Source organism: Ochotona princeps, chromosome 19 (assembly GCF_030435755.1).
Source record: "Ochotona princeps isolate mOchPri1 chromosome 19, mOchPri1.hap1, whole genome shotgun sequence".
Taxonomy (NCBI): Eukaryota; Metazoa; Chordata; class Mammalia; order Lagomorpha; family Ochotonidae; genus Ochotona; species Ochotona princeps.
The window spans coordinates 33,172,164-33,191,376 of record NC_080850.1 but is presented as its reverse complement, the minus strand read 5'-3'; the positions used below and the strand labels follow the sequence as shown (position 1 = coordinate 33,191,376).

At 50.8% G+C, this 19,213-nt stretch overlaps 1 protein-coding gene across 1 annotated transcript in view; it reads right to left on the bottom strand.

The window, feature by feature from the left end:
• SPOCK1 (SPARC (osteonectin), cwcv and kazal like domains proteoglycan 1) overlaps window positions 1-18,495 on the bottom strand; it is a 416,328-nt gene extending 397,833 nt beyond the window's left edge. Inside the window, exons 1-2 of the mRNA XM_004586431.2 lie at window positions 18,302-18,495; window positions 17,546-17,728 (exon numbers count right to left, since the gene is read on the bottom strand). Coding sequence (XP_004586488.1) covers window positions 17,546-17,728 — 183 coding nt within the window. The 5' untranslated portion in view covers window positions 18,302-18,495. The remainder of the gene's footprint in view (window positions 1-17,545; window positions 17,729-18,301) is intronic.
• Between the last annotated feature and the right edge of the window lie 718 nt (window positions 18,496-19,213).

Below are 19,213 nucleotides of genomic sequence, written 5' to 3'. Positions count from 1 at the left end.
ATCCCTTTGTTAGGCTGATTTCCTCTCCTGTCCCCAAGGACAGTGTCACAAAGACACAGAGCACGACCACAGGCCTCCAAACAACACCCTCAGACACATGCCAAGCATCTCAAGAGCCTCGGAGATGCGAGTATGTGTGTGTGAGCCACGGTCCTGGCAAGCGGGCACCCGCAGCCCCACAAGGAACCTTGCATGGGGAGCACAGCCCCCCACCACACGGAGTCACGTGGAATGGGCTGTCACTGCAGGTCATTAAGGTGGGCTGTGCGGCACATGAGAAAGTAGTGAATGAACAGAGCCCATCCTGTCAGCATTGACAGGCACTCCCTGAGACACGTGGCAAGACAAGAATGGAGGTAGAGGACTTCGCCCCGCCATCTGGAGAAGACTCACTTACAGGGACAGCAGAGACATCTTACGTTCCATTTCCCGCTCCTCAGACAAAACCAAACAGGCCCTCTGATGCCTGCTGCCGCGCAGCCACTTGGCACAGACGTATAGGTAAATACACAACATCTCACACAGCAACTCCCAATGGTCGTTTATCTTGGCAAAAATAATAAAAACCATATGGTCTTTATTGTACTGGATTGTCTAAAATCATCTATCCACTCTCTCCAGAAGATGAAAAATAACATATTTATTCAATTAGTCCTCCTGTCTCTGCTCTGGAAGAGTTCTGTTTCTCAAGGAAGAATACTTCTGTCCCGTGAAAGTGCAGGAAGCTGCTCCAGGTGTCCAGAGCCTAGGAAAGCACCTGGCTTCTTATTTCCTAAGTGAACAAGGGAGAAATGACTGGTCAAAGCCCCCAGCCTCAATTCTACTTGCCTGGCATGTATCTCACATCTCAAAGGCAGTGCTCTGGCGCCTGGGCCTTCCTGGCAACAGTTAGGGGGCCAGGAGGAGACTGCCCCAGGACATAAGTGTGGTCAGCAGAAGCCCTGGCCCCAACTCCTGGAACCCCACACCATACTCCATCTCCAGCATTGGCTACCAATGGCACCTCCAGATTAGGCCAGAGTCTCCTGCGAGCCAAGTCTGGGCTGTGAGAGTGCCCCGAGAACAGTGCCAGAGCTGCAGGACGCGGAGATGGTAGTGGCGGAAAGGAACCTTCTCTGCATCCACTCGTGGAGCAGAGTGCCCGGGAGGGCCTGTGGCAAGAACCATGGGAATGCTGGGTCCTGAAGAGCAGGCAGATGTCCTGGCCATTAGTGAAGAGAGAGCTGCAGGCCAGGCCCTCCCTACATCAAACAGTGCTTGGCCACCGTGCTGGGAATGGACTTGATTTTCAGAATCGTCTCTCAGCCCCTTCATATCAAGGGCAACAAAGCAGCTACCTATTGTAACCCTTGCAAGACATCTGTGAGCAGCAATTCCACATATAGCCTAGCATGCAGCACCTGCTCCTAGCTCCCAGCGAGGCCAGGATTCACATCTCAGAGAATCTTTGGAGACCAGGCTCTAAAAGCATTGGCAAGGCCAGGCAAAAACATGGTAAAGGGGCCTGGCGGCGTGGCCTAGTGGCTAAAGTCCTCGCCTTGAAAGCCCCGGGATCCCATATGGGCACCGGTTCTAATCCCGGCAGCTCCACTTCCCATCCAGCTCCCTGCTTGTGGCCTGGGAAAGCAGTTGAGGACGGCCCAATGCTTTGGGACCCTGTACCCGTGTGGGAGACCCGGAAGAGGTTCCAGGTTCCTGGCTCCGGATCGGCGCGTACCGGCCCGTTGCGGCTCACTTGGGGAGTGAATCATCGGACGGAAGATCTTCCTCTCTGTCTCTCCTCCTCTCTGTATATCTGACTCTATAATAAAATGAATAAATCTTAAAAAAAAATCAAGTCTTTCATTCAACTCAAGTTTCTCTATGAAAAGCAAAACAAAACATGGTAAAGGTGGTGGGCTCTGCTCCCCAAAATGGGCTGAGCTGTGGCCTCTTGCACCCATTTCCTACAAAACCCAAGGGGGTCAGAGAAACAGTGGGACTGCAATGACCAGACAAGGTCGCACCTGTACCTGTTCAACACCTGCACACATTACCATGACACATTTCCATCACATCCTTTTTTCTTCAGCCAAAACACTCCTACTCAACGCTGCAACAGTTTCACCAAATTCACATTCAACAACTCTTGGGGGCAGACTCAGTACAACGTGGTAACATATATCAATGAAAATGCACCCAATGGCACAGCCAACACTTCAGGTTCTGATAATGCATTAAAAAAATCTACTTGTAGAAAAATTCATATGCCCAAAAAGGTTCACCATGTAATCATTCAGAACCTGGAAAAGGCAGAAATAACCCAACGGCCTGTCACAAGAGTCCTCAGTTTGGCAAGGTGTAGTATACACACTCACTGGCCAAATAACACCATTAAAATGTCACTGCCGAACAGCAACACAATGAAGTATTTATGCTGTCTCAGTAAATGCAAAGAGAACCAAATCGCATACCCAGCATGGTGCCAATCAAAAAAAAAAAAAAAAAACTTGAGCACTTACAAGTCCACTGGAAGCATAAAGACCTTCCCCCTACCCTCCAAAAAAGTGTTAATAGGGGGCCAGCACAGTGGTGATGCCAACATCCCATATGAATACCAGTTTGAGCTCCAGCTACCCCATGTCCAATCCAGCTCCTTGCTAATGCAACTGGGCAAGCAGTAAAGACGCCGCAAGTGCTTGGGCCCCTGCCATCCACCTGGGAGATTCTGACAGCATTCCAAGCCCCTGCTTTCAGCTTCCTCTAGCACTGGCCATCGCAGCCATTGTGGGATGAACCAGAATATGGAAGATCTCTCTCTTTCTCTATGTCTCCCCATATCTCTAACTCCATCTTTCAAATAAACGTATTATTCAAAAAAAAGTACTAATGGTAAATGCAAAATGGAGTGAAGTGATTTTTCTTTTTTGCAACTTCCAAATGTCTTAATAGCTAAATCCTCATCTTGCAAACGCACGCGGAGATCCCATACGGAAACCAGTTTGTGTTCTGGCTGTTCCACTTCCCATCAGCTCCCTACTTAAGGCTTGGGAAAGCAGTAGAGGATGGCCCAAAGCCTTGAGACTCTGTACCAGTGTGGGAGACCCAAAAGAGTCTCTGGGCTCCTGACTTTGCATTGGCATAGCCCCAGCCATCACAGCCATCTGAGAAGTGAACCAAAGAAGATCTTTCTGTCTCTTTTTCTCTTAAAAAAACCTGATCTTCCTTTCCAATAAAAATAAATAAATCTGGGGAGAACCCAAGTATCTATGTAACTGTGTCACATAATACAATGTAATTAATGAAGTTAAATAATAAATAATTTTAAAAAAATAAATAAATAAATCCTTAACAAAAAACTTATCAATTTCTTTAAATTGCAAAATGTACAATGTAAAGCCAAAACAATTATGGAAAGCCTACATTTAGAAAATAAACACATTCCTCTACTTGCCTATTCCCTTTTCACTAGCTTACTTCTGGCTACAGTCCTCAAAGCCATTATTATGTCTCTACCTGAGAAATCCTCTACCCACCCCCTAACTTTCCTGCCACATAGACATACAGTGGAACGTAAACTCTCTAAGGGTAGGGAAGCACCTGCCAAGGAGGAGATGCTTAACACATTTTTTTAAACAGGACACCTAAGTTCAATCAGTAAAACAAAAATGCTGTTCCCATGAGTTAGAGAAAGAGGACACACAAACCATGTGAGAGAACCAACTGCATTTCATAAAGCTGAATGTTTGTCTCTGGGTGGCCAGTGGATTCCATACCTGAGAAGCTAAGTTCACCACAGGCAAGTCCGATCAAATGCTATTTTGTCACAACCCAGAGCTGGCAACTGCCCAATTAACCCTTAACAACACAACAGGTTGTGGAGTTGAACAAATGCCACAATGACAAAGAACAAATGACATACGCATGGATCCCAAATGGATGACTGAAAAATGGAAACCAGATATTTTGTAACAGTACAGCCTTATGAGGCTATTTATAAAAACACAAAAACCAGTCAAAGTATTGCCTAGCATCATTAGTTGGGAGAGGCCAGGAGGGGACAGGCAGAACCCGCAGGGCCACAGGGCTGGAGGGTAACCAGCTGTCTCTGGGCACGGCTGTGAGGTGTCTCACTCGGGGAGGACAGGTTAGGTGGTCCAGTGATGACTGGGCTCTGTGGCCGATGCTGGTTCCTCTCCAAGGGATCTACTCCTGACCAAAAGGGAACACTGAGGATGGAGAATCTTTTCTCTGCTTACAAGTCTGCTCCCTGCCAGCCTTGACCCAGACCTCAGGCAAGGTCACCCTCATCACACCTCAGTATTTACGCCCATGTTGCGTTCTGTGTCCTCTCACCTCTCCCCCTCACGTGTCCAGTCCAGCAGCCAGTTCACAGCAACTGGGTCCCTACAAACTCAGCGCAAACAGCAGAGGTCACCCATGGACGTATGAATCCAGGAAAGCTGTGTAATACCACAAACATCTGTAGACAAAGTCCTAAACAATTCATGCCCAGACAAGGAAGGCCCAGGGTTCTGAGCAGGACAAGGCCTCCAGGAGTCTTGCTAGGTAGGGCCACTCATCGTCACTGGCACATGAGACCTTGTGCTTTGCAGGACAACCTCCAGCAAGGTTTCATGGCCATGAACACATCCTGTTTCTTCATTCTGGAAGCTGTGGTCTGTCCAGAGGACAGTGGTCAGGTTAATTCTGTCCCTGCCAAGTTTAATACTGTGCCACATAGCCTGGCATGGACAGCAGCTGGGGCAGTGGTGCAACAAGCTGATCTTCCACCTGCAATGTTGGCATTCCTATGGGTGCCAGTTTGAGTCCAGCCCGCTCCACTGATGATGTAGCTCTCTGCTAATGGCATGGAAAGGCAATGCAGGATGGCTCAAAGCTTTGGGCCCCCATACCAACATGGGAGACGAGGAGGAACTCCAAGCTCCCAGCTGTGGATCATATCAGCTCTGCCCTTGGCAGCCATTAGGGGAGTTAACCAGAGGATGAAAGAACTTCTCTGTCTCTCCTTCTCTCTTGTCAACTCTGCCTTTCAAATAAAAAATAAATCTTAAAAGACAAAATAAGCAACGAAATTCACCCAGTCCCTGTACCCAGATTTGGTTTCTCAAAGGACCAGGAACTAGAGAAAATACAGAAAAAAATGTGTAATTCTTTCCAGAAAGAGGAATGCTAAGACCAGTAATCCTGGCACATAAACAAGCCAATCATTCCTCTAACACCAGTATTTAGGCGTCATTTCCTCCACGTGGATCACATTCCCTCCCCTTTCAGTCACTAATGTTCACACAGGGTCTCCAGCAAGGCTGGACATCCATCAGCCAGGCCCTCTGAAGTGGCAACTGAACCACCTCACTAGGCAAGCACAGAAGACTCCCAGCCTTCCAGGTACCCTTCCACAGCAGGACAAAGGCGGGACTCCCAGCAACCATACAAGGCTGCTCGGCAGATGTTACAACAGCTTCACCAATGCTAAGTGTCATGAATTTACATTAGAGGGAATTCAGTCCAGTGGCAGAGTCTGAGTTGGCTCAGTGGGCAATGGAATGATTTCAGAATAAGATGCCACAGCCACACACCTCATTGATGCTCATCTGCGTTCTCAATTTTAAAAGGTCTTTATTTTTAATGTCCTCTAGCCCTTTCAAAATAATCTAGCCGAAGAGTGAGGCTGTTTCTATGCCTCGAAAAGAGTGGCAGGTGGACTCACAGCCACAGCGTGGAGCCTGTGCCTCTGGAACCTTCTCTGTACATCTGACTGCCACAGTCTACATCTTGTGCTCAAGGCCGCAGCTCCCACAGGAGGGCACGTTCTTTGGTAGATCAGTCACCCCTCACCCATTACACAACCCCAGTGTCACTTGCTTCCATACCCTTTTCACTATCAATGAAGGCCAGCGTCAGAGTCAATTTCCTTCAGCTCATCTGAGCAGAAAATATTGTCAATTCTGTTAGAGAAGAGAAAAAGTCAGACCGGTGCTAGCTGGAATCAGGCCCTCCAGAGAGAGGAAGATTTGCTGAGGTGAGCACATGGGACTCTGTCTCGTGTAGCAAGTTCCACGGTGATTTCATCGTGCCCATGTGTCCTGATGCCCTACAAGCCCATCAGGGTCAACTGCTATTCCTCTCTAGGAACACATGGACACAGTGGCTATAGCTTAGACACACCCTGGAAAACAAGACCTTGTGACTGAGTGTCAACATGGCCCGCTGGCAGAAGGCATCAATGCTGCACTCACCAACATCTACCTCCAGTCTTACAAATAAAAGGATCAGATGCTGGACTCTATGTTTGGTATATGCTTGCAATGGGGGAATAAACTGAACTTGAACTGTGGTTATGCAACAAGGTGGAGGAATCCACCATGGTGGGAGGGTTTGGGGAGGGTTGGGGAGAATTCAAGAACCTATGAAACTGTGTCACATAATACAATGTAATTAATGAATTTAAAATAATAAATAAAAATAAATAAAGAAAAGGCTCAAGTTGTCTGAAATTGGCATTGCTCACTGGAGTTCATGGTGCTGGCTAACTGGGATATATGATCATTCTCTAGGACTTTCTAAAAACACAACCCAGAAGCTGTCTGCATCAGAAAGCACCTGCCCTGATTCATCAGCATCAGGTAGGTTCCTGCATGCCACCCTGACCTGCAGAAGACAGGTGCTCTGGACCAGGAGGCTAGAATCTGTACTTCAAACAAGGCCTACTGGCGCCGCCTGAGGGTCGTAAGCCTGAGACACAGCAGCATCTCTCATCCTCTGGGTATCTCCTCCTCTCATCGTGGCCATGGCTGGTCAGCTGCAGCTTGGCCTGGCCTCTCTGGAATGGAGTGAGAGTGACTTCGTCTGCCCAGGAGGAAAGGAAGTACACAGCCGTAACAGAATGCAGTGGTCTCTGCTCTCTATGCCTCTGCTTTTTCCATGTTTCATCTGTGTCAAGGTTACCTGGGCGACACCGGCAGTGACGTGCTCCTTCCCTGCTCCAAGCTCAAGCATTATCAACAGATCGCACAGCGGTGCTGGCAGTGCCCTCTGTTGTGTGACACACTGCACATCACTCAGACGTGTGCACATGAACTCAACAGAGTGTGGTGCATCCTTCTTCCCTTCCCCATGGTACCAAAGAAAAGTACATTGGCTAGGATCCAGCAGGAGGGTCTCTGGAGGGACAGAGTCTCCTAAGCACCTAAGAAAACCAAGCTAATCAAATCTTTTTAGATGTTGGTGTAATACTTCTGAAAGGATTCCCAGTAATCTACATCAGTATGTTTCTTCCTCCCAAAAATAAACCAGTGTCCTCCCATCTGTCCCTGGGACATGGAGGATACAGCCCCAAGCATGCCCATGTAGTATTCTAAAGTAGCTTTGTACCTACTGCTGCCCACCTGAACCACACACCCTGAGGGTCAGAATTTTGTCATTCATCTTTAGCCTGAAAGTCCCATGCGAATTCTGAGCAAAGGTGCAGGAGGCGGGGCAAGGGAGAAGCAGACAATGGACAGCTCTGAGCATCAGTTTCGCTTAAGAACAAAATCTCACACATGACTACTGAGGAGACACCCCATGGTGCCCTTATTTCTGCACAGAGCAGAGTGTTGGAACCTGACAGCTCAGGACACTGCACCAGAGTCAGACAGACAGACGGAGGGACGCTGATTCAGTGGCTCCAGAGGCGCAGGAGTAGAAATGGTTTGGATGAGTTTGCGTGCCAGTGGGCAGAGAGAGTGATATTTCCACAAAACTGACGGCAAGAGAAAGGTACAAAGAAACGGCAGAGGAAGAAGCCACCCTTCCGAGGACCAGGGCCATCTGTGATCCTCTCTGTCCACAGCTGGCTCACATCCCTGTCCCCGGAATAGTTGCTAGGCTGAAAACAGGAAAAGTGTGCTAAGTATGCCAAGGGAGAGCTGGTTACAGAAGGAATGCAAGCACCAACAGGGCAGATGCAAATACATCCGGGGCTTTCCCACTCTGGCTCTGCTCCTTCCCCTGCGGCTTCAGTGTTTTGGGAGGGCTGGGCTCAGGGGCCACCCAGGGAGCCACCCCTGGCCAGACACAGGAGTCAGCTCCTCCCACTACCCCCGAACACTTTCACAGCCTCTGTGCCTCTACTTCACTGCACTGTCTTCAGCTGTGTCCATACGGCTATCTTTCGACAATTCTTCTTTTCCACCCAGGTATGTATTCCTCACTCCAACCCAGCAAAGGCTAGGTGTACAGCTGGCATTTGGAGAACATTTTGGAGCCACCAAACCACCCTATCTGGCATGAACCACAAGTTACTATTTGGGTTTTCCCAGACCCCAGCCTACCTGTTTTGACTGCACACAGCTACAACCCTTCAAACAAGCACTAACAATCTGGACCCCAAGAGGCAATCTGGACCTTTGGAGGCAAGTAATTAAGGTGTAGCCAATCCTACAAGTATTTTCTGGTTGGTTCTAAAAACCCAACTGGGAGCTTGGGGCATGCCTGGATACCACAGAGAAGTATCTGTTACATCCTCTGGGAGCTTCCTTAAAAATGTGACACCAATATCCCGAAGAACCAACATGAAAGTGGCAGCACTGGATGCCCTAGGGGTGCTGGAAAGCCAGGGGAATGCAGGTGCTGGCTGGGCTATGGGCCTCAACAGGGGTACCTTCTCCTTACTACCCACCAAGCCATCCCAGAACCACACTGCAGGATAAGACAAAGATTTTACTTCTTAAGAGGGAGAGAGATAACTGGCTCAGGGCTCAACATGAAAGAACAGGGCTTCTTCAACCTAACAGAGAGCCCTCCTGAGGAGGACCCTCAGGCAGCTGGACCAAACCTCCTGCCGGTACCTTCACCATGAAAGGTGCTGGTTACAGGGCAAAGTCCAGCAACTACATGAAAGGTGCTGGGAAGGTCTTCTCTGGCAGGAGCTGCAAATGGAGGACAACAGAAAGGGCCACACGGAACCCACCCATCTGTCCAGCCTGGCAAGCCAAGGAGGGACGACAGGCTCAAGAACCAGGGAACAAATGTCCTCAATATGTTGCTGAGATGGAAAACCAAGAGCATCACAGCCACATGCCCACAAACACTCAGGTCCCAGGTGAAAGAGGAGAGGGCCTCAGGGAAACAGCCAGAGGACAGTCACGCCTGTCACCCACAAGCCAGCAGCACCTGCTGGGTGCAACAGGCTTACCCAGTGCTCTCCTAAAATCCCACCAAGCAAACACTCCAGCTCCAGTCTTACAGGTGAGGAACCTAATGCTATAGGCAAAGAATCCAAACTGAAAACTTGCCAAGTCCAGACTCTGAACTAAAGGTTAAGAGGAAGTACGTAGGCATGACCTGATCCAGGCTCAGAGAACTTCTCGTGAGCACGAGCCTGAATCATGAGGGAGCTGTATTTGTCAGGTCCCCCATCTGTCTCATCCATCCCCAGTGCCAGTTAGCAGTTGAATGACATACACTTATCCAAAGATGGTCTGACTCACGGGGTCAGCACTCTGCAATGAGTCTTTCCTCCAGCCCCCAGACAGATCTGAGGCCTAGGATAAGCTAAACCGGGATGGTTCACTCATTCACCGAGCAGCTCTCAGAATTAAAAGCTGGCAATATAGCAATGAGTCCTACAAAGAATTACACAGTTGTGACATTCTAAAAGATGGGATTAGATTTTAAGATCCTTTTGGCAATGTGTGACACCTGCCAAAGACTATCAAAGCCCAAGTGCCTATTACACTCCTAAAAGCTTCCCCTTCCCAGCGGACATCCACGAGGCGTGCTTGGAGTGCAGTTCAAATCAACAAAGTGCTATTGAGCAAGGTCCTGCTGTGTGCAAGGCAAGCTAAGACATAAACTGTTACTTCAGGAAACACCCAACTACCAAAGAAGCTGAAATAGAAATACACCCAACGATAAATAAAGGAGTAATGCCTGAAAGTGCTGTAAGACTTAATATTACTGAAACTATCCTCTCATTACTGAACATCAAGCCAGATAGATACTCTAAGCTACACATTAAGCAATTTACTCGTCATGCCAACCCTGTGAGGCTATGGACATCTGTTGGCACTTGCTCACCAGGCAATCACTTCCTACCAAGGAGCTACTAATCAACCATCTCTAAGCCATGAGACCCCTCATACCTCCCACCACCAAGTCATTCCCAGGTCAATCCTGGGCACATACTACAGGCCTAAGCCTAGACAATCAGCATATTCTATCAGCTTGGCCAAAGTGACTGATTCCGGAATGAATATAGAACCTCATTTCTGTGACTTTTCTTTTTTGACACAGACAGCCATCTCTTCCATTCATTGGTTCAATCCCCAAAATGACTTCAACAGCTGGGGCTTGGCCAACTGAAACCAAGGTTTCCAGGAACTCCCTCCAGATTTCCCATGTGGGCAGCAGGAACCCAACTACATAAGCCATCATCTGCTATCTCCCACAGCACGCGTTAGCACAAAGCTTGAATCAGAAGCAGAGTCAGGACTCGAACCCAAGTACCCCAACACTGATGTCCCAAGCTGCATCTAAACCACTGAACCAAATTTCCTCCCCAATTCAGGGACTTTCATTGGCATTGTCCAGACCAAAAACTATGACGATACTAATCACCATACGGAAATATGCCTAGCCTAAGAACCAAACCAAGAGAGGAACATACAGCCCGAATGAGAAAGGGACAGATGCAACCAGATGCCAAGTCCCAGGATCTAGCTTGAGTCTTCAGATTCAGCCTTAATTGAAGTCACATCTCAGAAGGTTTAGATGCATGGAGAATATGCATGCTCTTCTAAGCAAACTGGACTGAATTTCAGCTAATTACCACCTGGGGTTCTTCCCAATAGTATTATTCTCATGCAGCAAATAAGGAATCTCACCAGAATAGTATTCCCTCCTAACAAACGCTGAAAATTTAAGGTTGTATATAACGTGATGGGAAGAGGGACGCAGCTGTGGTGAGACCTGTGAGACCAGCAGTGCCCTCCACGGCTCAGCACGTATTCCCTCTCCCCACCAATGCCAAAGGGGACACTGGCAGGCTGGCCTGCAGCACTCTTTCCTTCACGGAGGACTTGTTTCCTGTTTATCTTCACACTGAGGGGGTAGCCCTCCAGAATCCTAGCTTCATGAAGGAGTTTATTAAGCACTTCAACCCAGGGATTCTTTTTTAAACAATATATGTATTTATTTACATTTTTTATTGGCAGGACAGAAAGATTTTACAACCACTGGAACTGAACTCATCTGAAGCCAGGCGTTTCTTCCAGGTCTCTCATGTGGGTGCAAGATCCCAAGGCAGTGGGCTGCTTGCCAGGCCACAAGCAGGGAGCTGGATGCGAAGTGGAGTAGCCAGGAAACAAACTGGTGCCCATAGGGGGTGCCAGGGCTTGCAGGTGGCAGATTGGCCTACTGAGCCATTGCACCAGCCTCTTCTCTTCCTTCTTAGTGGTGAATAGAAGAGCACACCTTGGATTGGGCACTTGATTTGTTAGCTACGCTATCCATGACCCACATCCCAGAACTAGATTTGGTCCCTAGCTCTGACTCTGGATCCAAGCTTCCAACACAAAGCCAGGGAAATGGCAGTGACGGCTCAATTGTTATGTTCCTGCCACCCATATGGGGGCTTGGGTTGAGTATTTGGCTCCCAGCTTCTACCTGGTCCAACCCAACCTGCTGTGGGCCTTTAAGATGTGTGTGAATCAGTGGATAAAAGCTCTGTGTCGTTTCTTTCTGTCATCCACTCTGTTAATAAAATGGCACATCTCACATTGTGTCAAATATGGAACAAAAAAAACCTTGTGTAAAATGTTTAGCCTCTTAAAAAGAATTTCTTTGGTGCATAATTATCTCACCTGGAGATATAAAACCAGGTGAGAGTTTGAATCTGAGGAATTGCTCATCTCAGCACAGAGTTAAATGAGTCATCCTGAATGTGACCAAGTTTAGAAGTGTGTTTGCTTTGACATGTGTAATATTCAGGAAGTGAATATGAAATTATTATAAAATATCTCATTTCTTTGTCCCAAGTGAGACAAACTCATTGAGCTGGTGATTACGTCCTATTTCTCTAGGGCTGTATTATGGGCCCAATTACCCATCTGGAGCTACTACTTGGTTTTTCTGTAAGGTTTATTTATTTGGAAGATATAGTTACAGAGAGAGGGGAGCAGGTAGAGACAGACAGGCAACCTACCTCTGTCACTCTCCAGATGGTCACAACGACCAGGGCTGTCTGTGCAAGCTCAAAGATGCAGCCTGGAACTCCATCCAGGCACCCAGGTACTTGAGCCATCTTCTGCTGACTCCCCAGGCCTTGATGGGGAGCTGAACCAAAAGCCACAGGACTCCAACTGGAGCTGCGATATGGGACGCCGGCATCACAAGCGGTGGTTTCACCGGCTGCATCCTAAGGTCAGCCCTACGTGTTGATTTGAAAAATCACTCCATGGAAATAAACGAAAGGACAGATGCCCTGGGCAATGAGGTCCAGCTGAAGTCCAGCTGGGCAGGCAACAGCCAGGGAAGACCACCTGGGCAGCAGGCTCTGCCACTCTCACCAGGACTCACAGGTGGTTTTCTCTGACCAGGACAAACCGAAGGTGAGCGTGAGAGGCCCAGAATGTTCTCAGGCTTGTCAGCTTTCACACTGCCCCTTATCATGGTTCCTGCAAAGTAATTATACCTACCAATGGTATTCTGGCACGAAGGATTTAAGATAGTGGGTTCATTAAAGAGTGAAGATCACAAACTCATTTATGTCTCCTCGAACCTGTTTAATCAAAATGATTTTCTGCTACTCTCAATTACACATCAAGTTTCTGTGGTGACAGATTAATGACTGATCCATAAGCCACACCCCCTCTCTTGTCACCAGTCCGGGCCAACTAAGCCAGCGACAGCTCCATCAGTAAGCCCCACTGGTCCGTCAGATTCATTACGGCTGAGGCGCTCAGATGCAGTGAGCACATCAGATGGCTTTGAGCCACCCCAGTTCTGAGACAGAGGCCGCGCAATCCCACAGAGCACACAGGAGGAACACGTGTCATTCTCTTTAGAATTACAAACCCGGGGCCCTATGCGCTCTAAGAGAAATGCCAGCCAAGGCAACACTTGTGATTCTTTGGGCCTGCTACAGGTAATTATCCTGGAGTTAAATGTCAGGCCGAGTTTTCATGTGTGCCAAAGAAAGAAAATGTCATGTGTACTGCAAGCAACAATATTGTGTTCTTCAAATCAGAGGCTCATGATTAGGAGAAGGAAGCCCTGACCTGACCCCTGCACTAAACCGAGTCCACCTTGCCGCCCGTCCCTCAGTGTCAGGCTGCTCATTAATTGCCCTCTGATGTAAACCAAGGAAGACGTGCAGTGTAGGATTAATACAGGCTGATTCCCAAAGCCACCGGACTTTTGCCTGGCTGCTGTGTGCATGGGGAATCGTGACTCAGAGGGGCCTGATTCCAGCCCAGGCCCCTCTGCGACCCAGCTCCTTAACGGAATGACAGACTCTACCAGCCAGTCAACAGGAGACTGTAAAGGTACCCTAGGACAGTTAGTGATATTCAACGAGAAATATGCCCTGAAAACACCTTAAACAATGCCTAGCGCTAAATACCTTGTAAGTGTTGGTGGCTATCCCTTTGTGCAATGCCTTCATCTTTCAAGTGCACCCAGCCAATGTGAGGGGGATACATCTAAAGAGTCAGGGGAGACTCAGAAAAGGCTCCTGGCTCCCGGCTTCAGGTCGGCTCAGCTCCGGACACTGCGGCCGCTTGGAATCATCGCACGGAAGATCTTCCTCTGTCTCTCCTCCTCTCTGTATATCTGACTTTGCAATAAAAATAAATGAATCTTACCAAAAAAAAAGAAAGAAAGTCAGGTGTAAGTCTTGAAGTTAAAGGCTTGCACCCAGCAGACAAGAAGCTACAGAGAAGAGATGGTGCACTCTCCCTTGGAGCTCCCCATCCTGGGTGGGGAGGCATGAACGCCCTGATGAAGCTAAGAACGAGCACAGAACATTTCCTCACCACTTACACAAAGCCCATGCCACGTCAGATTCACAAACGTCAGCAGAGTCACCTCATCTTGACCCTTCAACCTCCAGCCTGGAGGAGTTAAGATTCCTGACAGCTGAGACGAAAAATTATCGCACAAACATCTGCCTTCTTCATCATCTCCTTTTTAATATTTCATTTGTGCAGAAAGTCTGGGCTTCCATCTGGCCAAAACATCTCAATTACCAGTGCTTATAAAAGAATAATGACCAGAGTAACAGCAGCACAAATACGGCATGGTGGCCTAGTGGCTAAAGTCCTCGCCTTGCATGCACCGGAATCCCATACAGGCACCGGTTCATGTCCTGGCTGCTCCACTTCCCATCCAGCTCTTTGCCTGTGGCCTGGAAAAGCAGTCAAGGATGACCTAAAGCTTTGGGACCCTGCACCCACGTGGGAGACCCGGAAGAGCTCCTGGCTTCAGATCCACTCAGTTCTGGTTGTTGTGGCCACTTGGGGAGTGAACCAGTGGATGGAAGATCTTTCTATTTCACCTTCTCTCTGTAAATCAACTTTCCAATAAAAATAAATAAATCTTAAAAAAAAAATTGAAGTCTCTCTAAACACACACACACACACACACACACACACACACACACTTGAATGCTACGGTTATTTCTCCTGGGTCCACAACTCCAAACTACAAGCCAGGAAGCAGCTCTGAAGGGGAAGGAGGTGGGAATGTGAGGAATCAGGACTCAAAGACCCGGGACACAGCACAGTGAGCAGAGGACCCGGACTATCCCTCCCAACAGCTCCACTTCCAACTAACCCAATCACAACCAACAATTCTATTTAAAAAAAATACATTTTTATCAATTTTCCAAGTCCAAACATCATTTCTATCTCAATAACTCTCCTCCAAATGCAACAAAGGGAGTAGGCAGGGAAAAAGTGTTTTTTTCTTTTACGGTGAATTTCAAAAATTGACAAACACCATAACTCATGGTAATCTCAGGACTCAGCCTTTCAAGTTATCCACAACCAGCAGCTTCAACAACACAATTGAAACAAAGAAGCCACAGAGCATTGGCAACCCCAGGCACGTGAAAAACATCAGGCTGGCTGAGCACCTGCAACCGTGCTGGGCTTTATCCACTCTCCACTGCATTGTTCCCCATGAAAAGCCTGTGTTGACTGCCTGGTCCCAGGGGAGCCGTGCTGCTATGGTTACCCCAAGAAAAGGCACCACCCACCTCAAGACACTAGGCTTGCTCAAAAGCAGAACCTGGTCTGGGTTGCACAAAACTTGAAAGAGGTTGAAGACGTGCAATTTTGTTCAAGCTGCTGTTGGTATTAGAAGGCTCTAGAAAGTACAGAAAATGGTTAACTGAAGACATTTCAGATTCTGAAAAATTTTCAGATGGTTTCAGTGGCATACTGGATTCAAAAATTTGTTAACTGCATGTTCCTCAGGTGGGCACAGCGGCTCAGCAGCTGAAGCTGCCACTTGGGGACACCTGCTGCCCACACTGGAGCATCTGAAATCCATCCTGTTCCCCTGTTTCTGATTCACCTTCTTGCCAACGCAGCTGGGAGGCAGCAGGTAGCAGCTCATGTACTTGAGTTCCTGCCACCCGTGTGGGAGACCCACACACACCAAGTTCCTGGTTCCTCAATCCAACATAGTGCAGCCCTGGCTGTTCTACACAATGGAGGAGTGAACCAGCAGACGGAAGGAAGCTCTACCAACTCTGCCTCCCAAATAATAATTGAGCCTTTTAAGAATATATAAATGTTGCTAAGATTATTTTTTAACATATAAAAATGCTTGCAAAACAAACCAACATCAGTAGCACATTGGAGCATAAATGCATTTCTCTTAGTGTGAAGCCTGGACAGTTTTTAACCATAGTAAGGAAGTACTTCCTAAACTAACCCCCCAAGAACTACCTCACAAGTCTGCTTCTGCTAGGACGGACTCCCAGCACTGAACCCCAAGGAGCACAGTCAGGGGCCCCAGGGTGGAGCCTCGTAACCAACCAGCAACCACCCAGTCAAGGTTCCAAAAGCAGTGACCCAATGCTTAAAATACATCACCACCACCCAGAAGACAAATGAGCAAAGAGAAGCCTGATGTTTTAACATGGAAAGCTCAACAGGAATTAGAGATAGCAACTAGTTTACAATGCACAGAGAACAGGAAACCTCAAATACGCACAGAAAAGCACTGCGAACAGTGCCGACGAGTTCAAGCGTCCTCAGCCGGGCTGAGCTGCCACCTACATGGGCGGCCCTGCACCAGGACAGGCCTGGCATCTCCGGGAGAGTTCAATGTCTGCCCTGGGCCTTAATTCTACCTAAAATCTGTGAATAAAGAAAAGCAACTTCTTTCTCTCCCAGTCAGGTGCACGAACGCCGGCACCTGGGTCTGGGCAACGTTGTAAGCGTCAGGTGCAGACAGACAAGACTGCGTTCCTAAGACGGGAGCAGAACATGAGGAAAGGGGGGTCAGAGACAGGCCAGGGGTGACAGAAACACACTTCAGGCAAAGGGCCCCAGCAGGCGCTCCACAAAAACACCCGGATTCCTTCAGCCCCTCTCTCCTTAGGGTGAGCATCCAGAGAACGGGGCTAAGATGAATCCAGTGGGTGAACACACACACACACACACCCCAACTCCAAACACCGGGCTTGGTCTATGGCTCAATGTGTTCTCTTTAACATGTAATTATAAACACTGGTTTCATACCTAACATTGTTCTTTAAACAAGTAAATAAGCAGGGCTTCGGAACACGGAAGCCTTTCTCTACTTCGTTCTGGACAGGCGCACAGACAGGAATTCCTAACGATGAGACCATAAACTACGGTAGCTGCAAGTGCGGGAGAAGGGCACGGCTCTGGCGGCCGGGGAAGCGCCCGGTGGCGGCTTCCACTACACAGAGGCGACGCCATCTGCTGGACCCACGGCACCGGGTACCTCGTGCTGCCTTCTCCCTGGGGCCACGGGCAGAGCGGGGCCGGCCCTGGGACAGACACTGGCAGTCCCAGCGCCTCCGGGAGCCCAGGAACGACTCTGTCCCCGCCCAGGTCCCGGGCAGTCTACCCCACCTTCCGTTCCCTCCAAGACCCCCCAAGGAGCAAAACAGTAACTTTGCTCTCCATCCTGACATCCCCTTCCCCCAGTATCTATCAGGCCCAGGGCTACGACACCAGCCCACCTTCTCTCACACCAGCGACACCTACCTCACCCTCACCCCGCGGGCCCTACGCTACCCCCAGAGAGGGTCTCCGGGACGCCGGACAAAGCCAACCCTCACCCCAGGACGCGCCCCCGGGGCCGCTGCTGGTGTTAGCGCAGCCGCCTTCCTCGCGGCCCCAGCCCCGCCCTCGGGCTGCAAATACGCACACCTGGGCCGCAGCTAACAGGCCGGAGCCGCGAGCCTGGCAAGTTCCGAAAGTTGCTCGCCAGCAGGACGCAGGGCCCAGGGCCCGGGTGCGAGGCCTGCCCCTGCCCCCTCCCCGGGCTCCCTCGCCCCGCCGCGCCGCGCCGGACTCACGTCTCGGAAGCGGTTCCAGTACTTGTCCCGGTCGTACTGGGACACGGTGCTCAGCCACTGGTCGTTGTCTAGGAAATTGCCGTGGTTGGGGCCCGCGCCTCGGGCGAGCGCGTCCAGGTGCCGGCTTTCCACTTGCAGGAAACACCACGCGGCTGCAGCCGCCAGCACGGCGACCGCGGGCATCTGCGGGACAGGGCAGGGGCTGTGAGCCGGGCGCGGAGGGCGGCAGGCCCGGAGCCACCCCCGGCCCCGGGCTCGGCTCCCGCGCCGGGCGACGGCGGGCGGGGCCGTCCTCGCACCCCAACGCCCCCGGGGCGCCGAGAGTCGGGGGACCCCGTTCTCGCCGACCAGGCTGCGTCACACGCCGACGGCGGCTGTCGAACTACACGGGACCCCTCCGCCCAGCGGCCCGGGTGCCCCCCGACACGGCCCGTCTCCGACCGCGGGCTCCGGGACCCCTCCCGGACAGCCGGGAGCCGCGCTCCACCGGACGGACCCGGCGCTTCGGGGCTTGAGGGGACCGGGCTCCGAGCTGCAGCCCAGGCGCTGGCGACTGGGGCTGAAGGGTACCCCACAGCTGGTGCCGGTGGTGGGGAGGGGGGTCTCGGCGCGTAGCCCAGGACGCGTCTCTCTTCGCTGCCCCGCGCGCGGCCCCGGCCCCGGCCCCAGGCCCTGACCCTGCCCGCTCCGGGGGCACCGCGGCCAGGTCCCAACTACGCCAAGTTGGGGCGCAGGGGTCACGCGGGGGCGCTGTACCTTGGGGTGGGTGGGTGGGGAGCGGCCCGGGTCCCCGCGTCCGAGTGCTCGAGCTCGTGTGGGGCGGTCGCGGAGGAGGCTGGTGGCCGGCTCGCTGCCCTGCACGCCCGCCGCGCGTCCGGCCGCTTTGTGAGCCCGCAGCGCTCTGGCTGCGCTCGCTCCCCGGCTCGGGCGCGGCGGAGCAGCCGGGCGGGGGGAGCGCGAGCCGAGGCCTCTGGCGTCCCCTGGCGGCCGCGCGCTGCCGTGCGGCTCTACCCCATCCTGGCCGGGAAGGTTGGTGGGTGGTACCGCACCTGGTAAGGCAAGGGCCCAGGGAAAACATGAAGAAGCCAGACACTGTTGCTGGCATTCTGGAAAGGAAGGGTAAGTCAGAATCACCTTCGTAGGCAGAGGAGAGAGCTGCCTAGAAAAAGCAACCGCGGCCTCTAACTAACAGCTCCCCAGGGGCTTCAGCACAATCCACTGAGGATGGGGAATGGCTGTGCTGCCCCTGCCCCGCCACACACCCACCTGAGTGATCTACCGCGCCAGGTACTCCACGCCCACCACTTCCAGCCTCGAACCCAGCCCTGTGCTCCCAGACCCTGTGCCCCTTGAGAACCTGGCCCCACAGAGACATCCTGTTGGGCTCTGCCAGGGGCAGCAGGAGAGAGGAGAGAACTACAACAGTCCTTAGGTCAGGACCCAAGGGAAGATGCCGGTGGCTAGCCTGGCCCCCACCCCCACCTCCTTCCCCAGTTCTTAGCCAAGCACCGTTAAATGACATAGCACCCTCACAGGCCATGGGACAGGGGACGCTTAGCTGTCGCCTCCCTCCGTGAGGTTTCACCCTGAGAATCCCACACACCTGCACGCTCTTTGAAAAATACACCTAGCCACACCCAATAAAAACTTGAAACCTCATGATGTTTT